We start from the raw sequence: 6,534 nt of genomic DNA, 5'->3' as shown, positions 1-6,534 counted from the left end.
ATTGTGTGATTTTTACATACCTATTCGCCGTTTTCATTACTTGAACTTTTGCCACTATTCAGTCAATATTTTATGAGCTTAGTAGATTGTTGTTCAGCTATTTGTTTTCCTCAGAACTTTTCATTTTAATCATATTTCTTGGTATTATAGTAAATATTTTGAATAACAAATATTTTTCGAATGGGAAATTGGAGATTTCTTCAAACAAGATGTTCGAACAAATGCCATTTTTCAAATGGAATCATTCTTTATTAAAACTATTTAAAGGTACTAGAATGCCATATATAATGAAATTACATATCTAAGTGAGATATTTTTGCAGATGATTTTGAAATATTGAACATGTCGGAGCTGAGGATGTTTCGACTGGCAAGGCTTTGTGTTGCGCTCTGTCTATTGCAATTAACGAAAGCCGCGTCATACAGGTTTGTTTTATTGGTAACATATCTCATCATACACTTGACAAAACAATGTGAATCTGTAAAGATATAACACAAAGCATTGTAAGGAAAAGATCGTTTAGATTTATAGTATTTTTCTCTATCAAAATTGAAAGTCTTATTTCAACAGTGGAATGGAACGATCAGGTGAATTTAATATACATTTTCAATCGTAAATCATTTAATAAATCTATGTGATGTTTTATCTCCTTTCATGTATATCATTTCAGAATAAAAATGTTTAGGGTGACGACAGAAGGGTTTCAGATTCTGTATATTTTATTGAAATGACAATGTACAATTATCTGTTAAAATATAGAATTTTTCGCCTGATAAATCGTGAAAATTGTTTCAGAATGAAAAAAAGTTAAATATAGATTGCTTTGCTGAATAAGGAGGTAATCTCTTAACCTATTTGGTAGTACTGATATTATGTCATTACACATAACTTTCGTTTCTTTAATTTCGACAGTTGTCCATGCGGTATCACATACAGACAGACCTCATACAGCTGCGGGTTTTGGGGCTTGAGTCGTTGCACACGGTAAAAATAATCAAAAACGTTTAACTTCAATAAGTTTAGAAGATTTTTGATGTATGTATTTCTATATATATAAGAGGTATTAACAATTTTTTTATTCTGGCTTTAAATATTGTAAAATTATAAGTTGCCATATTTACGCCACCGTTTATGTCATTAACCTGTGTTTAACTCAAACCTGTGGTGTTTGATACATTAAAGATATAAATCTGTGTTTAAATTCAAGTCTTTTGGAGTTTAAAGAGTTTAATTTAGGTCTGAGGTGTTTGATATCTTTTTGGGTCTTATCTTGTGTTTAACTCAAGTCTGTGATGCTTGATACAGCTTACAATGTTTACGTAGAGGTTACACTCATTAATATTCTATCATTATAAAACATCAGTTTGTCTACAGTGTCAACATGACAATCGAGCACCAGCAATTCTGGTTTTGTCTCTATTCATTTTTATATTATCTTTTCTGCATACAACAGGACAGTTTCAGAGACCAAGATATGCCAGTGTGGTAAATATTTAACCACTTTTTTGAACACTTACTTCAATAATAACTTCATCATTTATGCCTGTATGATTTCCTGTTATCTCGGGTGAATGATAATCATCGCTTTCTGATAACATGTATTAAAAAAGCTCCGGTGAATGGCTACATCAATATGAAGACTTAATTTCAGTTATGTACGATTAGTTCTGTTCACAGCAACACATAATCTAACGATTTAAAGAATATATGCTTAATACTACTTACAAAGTATCACCTGTCAGACGACATCGTGTCAATATAATGTATTTGATGGTCATAGGTGCTGTTACATTAGGGCTTCTTTTGCCCTATAATCAAGGATTTTTTTTTAATTCTTTATAATACAAATAGCCTGCTTTATGTTAATTTTAATATAAGACATAAGAGATGTTGTTGTAATGTTGACTGTAAATATTTTATAGTGGACGGTGGCTGGAGTGATTATACGGCATGGGTTGGCACGAGTCAATGTAATGTTCCCTGCGGTGGAGGGTTCAACACTGTCTCTAGGTCACGGACCTGCACCAACCCGTCCCCAGCAAATGGTGGAAAGGATTGTTCTGGTAGTGCAACGGAGTCAAAGACGGTTTCTTGTAACACGCAACCATGTCCAGGTAATAGTTACCTTCTAAAATCATATTATCATACAATCTTAATCTAAAGTTACATTCATAAGTAAGATGAAGATGTTTTTATCGTATTGACTGCTCTTGTTTTCCGATGTTTTTCTTTCCTTTTTTTGTTCATATTTTATCATAACGTCAGGCATTCTCTGCTGTTGAAGTCTTGTCGTCTTCTTCTTCGTAAAAACTAATCATGGATTCATTTTCTAGTTGACGGAGGATGGACTGAATTTGGCGAGTGGGAGGCAGCTGCTTGCTCAGCTGCTTGTGGTGGTGGGGAGCGATCATTATCCAGATCACGAACATGCACGAACCCTTCGCCACAATATGGTGGGAAAGCCTGCGAAGGGGACGATACGGAGTCCAAGAAGGAGTCATGCAACAGTTACCCTTGTCCAAGTAATCAAATTCTATATAAAGTGTCATTAGATGTGTTGGAAATAATAAATAACAAATATTTATTTATTTCGGGTTTATTCTCCTTACAGCGTATGTGGCAGCATTGTCCTTACATCTCAGGTGCGCAGCTTCATGCTAATTTTCTGTCCTTTATTTGATTTTCTGTTCATAACTTAATCTTTAAAAGTGCAATAATTTTGCAGTTGACGGAGGGTGGACTGAATTTGGTGATTGGAAGGAAACAGCGTGCTCCGTTCCCTGTGGTGGCGGGGAGCGATCATTATCCAGATCGCGAACATGCACGAACCCGTCTCCACAACATGGTGGGAAAGCCTGCGAGGGCGACGATACAGAGTCCAAGAAGGAGACATGCAACAGTTACCCTTGTCCAAGTAATTAAATTCTATATATAGTGTTATAAGAATTGTTGGAAAATAATACGTATTTATCGTGCTTATTCTCTATACAGTGGCAATATAATGCTTACGTCTTAGGTGCGCAGCGTCATGCTGTTTATCTCTCCTTTAACTGATTATATTTTCTGTTCATAACTTGATTTTTAAAAGTGCAATGATTTGATTTTTGTTCAGTTGACGGAGGATGGACCGAATTTGGAGACTGGGAGGAAACGGTATGTTCTGTTTCCTGTGGAGGTGGGGAGCGATCATTATCTAGATCGCGAACATGCACGAACCCTTCGCCACAATATGGTGGGGAAGCCTGTGAAGGGGTTGACATGGAATCTAAGACGGAAACCTGCAATAGTGATCCTTGTCCAAGTAAGAATAGTATAATTTACATTGTGTTGTTAAGTGATTTGAAAGATGTAGCATTAGTAATTCCAAAACAGGTTTCAAAAAATATAAAACATGTGTGGAGGAGTACAGCACTGACGATCATTTGTTCAATATTTTTAATCCAAAAAATTGTTAACGACTGCATTCGAACATAAAAAATTGTCCTCTATTTCAGAAATAAGTTTAATCTAATTGGTTATAAATAATAAGGACGTAATAGCAATATGTGCATGTCCTGTAAACGAATTTTAATTTTCCCAGAGTGCATTGCGGTTCCAAACATAGCACCTCTGTAAACGATTCACGCCATTTCAAGGTTCTTGAAAAAAACCGTATTTATGTCAAATAAGGACGTTTTCGTTATTTTTTCCTTTCGATTATTACATCATTATTTTCAGAATAGATAATGGTTGTCTAGGAAATTATTACATACATTGGTACGGCAACAATCGTTACTGATTACATCGCGGAAGATTAATTTTGAGTAAAAAGTCTCTAACTAAACATCGCTTTGTGAAGAAAGAAACCTCATGCATACCGTAACGAATATTAAAATATATCCACTTCATTATTCTCCTTTATTTTTTAGTCGATGGTGCTTGGTGCGAGTTTAACGAACTCGCATGGACGTCATGTTCAGAACAATGTAATCAGACAGGGACACAAACCAGAGTCTGTGGATGTCCTGCAGCCCAATACGGCGGTGCTCCTTGCGTTGGAAGCAACACGAATACTGATAAAAAAGATTGCTACGAAGGAACATGTCTAGGTACACACTATATGGCATCGTGTTACTTGTGATTTCTGAAGTAAGATTTTTAGGGAAACGCAACGCTTTTGAAAGAAAGACCTAGCATTTCGTTTCGTTCATGACAAATCCCGAATGAAACTAAATTGGGTTATAAGTTTAATTTATAGGATTTTGTTTTATTCATACCTATCCTGTTAAGCAGTTAATTCAAACGTAATTCAATTCCAAATTCGTTGAAAATATGACAAAGTATAAACAAACGAAAGCATTACAGAGACCTCTGAAAAGAAAAGTACAAACATAACACCAGATGTTCCAAAAGGGTATGCGCCTTCTGTTTCAACGACGACATCTGTTTACGTCAGATGCTTTGACAGTGCCGAAGAAACGTGCCGTTCCACGAAAAAAAACAACGGGAATATGGTATTTTTTACATTAAAAATATAACGGAAACGAAAAAAAAGACATCACCTATTTGATTTTGTTTATTTGCAGATAAAGTCTGTACCGATACTGATCAGCCCAGATCTTCCTTGCCGAGAAACTGTGGCGAGTACGTGAGATGTGACACAAACCCAAAGCCTGTAGTGATGCCATGTCCGGTAGGCCTTCACTTTGATGACGAAAAAGGTGTCTGTGTCCAGGGGAATTGTGGAGGTTCGTATCAGACGCACGTGCTTATAACACAGCAACACGATTCCTTTAAAAAATCATGAAAATATCATTAGCGTTAATCTAAAGGATTGTTTATTACGTGTATTTGATATAATAGTCCTTTCGCCACGTACATTTTGTAGATTACACAAATTAACATATCATTGTACAAAAATTCGGTCAGAAAGAGATTAATTAAGAAATAATACGAAATAAAGATTGCTAGCGTACAATATGAAATACTTACATAAATAGTAAATACATTATATGATATTACGACGTACAAGTTATATACCATTTTAACGAAACACTGAACGATGTCTTTTCAATAATACGCGTGTAGAGTTTCCATTTGTGAACAAAATATATGCAAGCATTTACAATCGATAACATATAGTTTTAAAAAACGTTTCTGAAACATTGTTATAAAAGTGATAGAAGAATTTCTATATACGTGGTACATTTTATGTATATCGTGTATGTAAAACAGCTTTTTAGTAACAGAGTACAGGATTATGACGTCTCTTGAATGTTTTACACGAAACTGCTGATCTTATGTTAGATGTACCAACATTTTATTGTTATCAATATGCAGTACAATTCCTTTAACTTAAACACGTCAGTCGTTTGTGATTTTAGTGACTGGAGAAGATGAGGTTGTATCCCTCTGTACACTTGACAACAATGGAGCGTTTTTGCCGGATGATAAAGATTGCACCGCTTATTATCAGTGTTCTAACAAAGTCCCGATAAAAAGGTCGTGTCCTACTGGCACCATATGGGACCAGTCCAAAACCGCATGTCTGCACGGAGATTGTAGCGTCGTCGAGGTTGACGAAGACGAAGAAGTGGCACCATGTGTTGACAAAAGCACCGGGACACTGCTTCCGGATCCAAATGACTGCCACAAATATATTATGTGTGTCAACGAAGTTGAAACACCCATGAGCTGTGGTGGTTTAGTCTTTGATAAAATACTTCTGATTTGTAACTGGGAAAGTGAGTCGAACCCCTGTGACACCAAGCCGTAGATGTTATGACAAGGAGCACATTCAAAATTTTGTAGAATTTTGTATTTCATCAAATAACAGCAATACGGATGAAAAGATGGGGATTCAAGTGTTTTTTGAGATATAACTAGTATATTTTAAGAAACAGATTTTCTGCATGTTGGAATTTCAACGGTATATCATAATAATACATTTCACTATAAAATATACAACTGTTCTGACCTTACACATTCATGTATTTGGTAAATCTTTTCTTATTCATGTCTTATGTATTTAATTCGCTCGTTAACTTGTTCAGTTTTTATACTCACATCTTGTATTATGTACACATATATGCATATAATTCTAACAATAAAAGTAATTTCACTTTTAAAGATAATTTGTAGTTTTCGTCGTCTTTGGTTTCATCAAATATTTCCATTATGCAATGATCGCTTCCATAAAACGCAAAAAGTATTAAAAGTTCTCTACAAGATAATAACGTACACTGGTAAAAGAATCTAGGTTTCTCATTGAAAAATAGAATATTGTTTACAAATGTGCTATGAATGTAGGCAAAACGAAAACAAAATTTGGATATTTCGTGTTCTGTGTCATTCGAAAAGTATTTGCGTACATGGATGTTAAAAACAATCTTTAAAAATGTAACATGTCAACACAATCATTTTCAGATCAGGAATTGAATAAAACCAATTAAATATATGAACAAAAAATATTGAAATTGAAATAGATGTGTACAGAGTTTTAGTTCAAAAATGTCAACGAAGATTGTTTATTCATAAGAATTAAAAATCAGTCAC

The 6,534-nt window shown here is 34.6% G+C and overlaps 1 protein-coding gene across 1 annotated transcript; it reads left to right on the top strand.

The window, feature by feature from the left end:
* The first annotated feature begins 342 nt into the window (after nt 1–342).
* On the top strand, nt 343–5,755 carry LOC132549205 (hemicentin-1-like). Its single transcript, XM_060213122.1, has 10 exons — nt 343–425; nt 913–984; nt 1,454–1,485; nt 1,923–2,114; nt 2,334–2,522; nt 2,726–2,914; nt 3,113–3,301; nt 3,909–4,088; nt 4,566–4,727; nt 5,364–5,755. The coding sequence occupies exons 1-10, from the start codon at nt 343–345 to the stop codon at nt 5,753–5,755; spliced, it is 1,680 nt and encodes a 559-aa protein (XP_060069105.1).
* Nucleotides 5,756–6,534: the final 779 nt, after the last annotated feature.

Source organism: Ylistrum balloti, unplaced genomic scaffold (assembly GCF_031769215.1).
Source record: "Ylistrum balloti isolate Yb309-2 unplaced genomic scaffold, AGI_CSIRO_Ybal_v1 Utg370048, whole genome shotgun sequence".
NCBI classification, from domain to species: Eukaryota; Metazoa; Mollusca; class Bivalvia; order Pectinida; family Pectinidae; genus Ylistrum; species Ylistrum balloti.
Note: the sequence above shows the minus strand (reverse complement) of the source record. Positions and strands in the feature narration are given on the sequence as shown.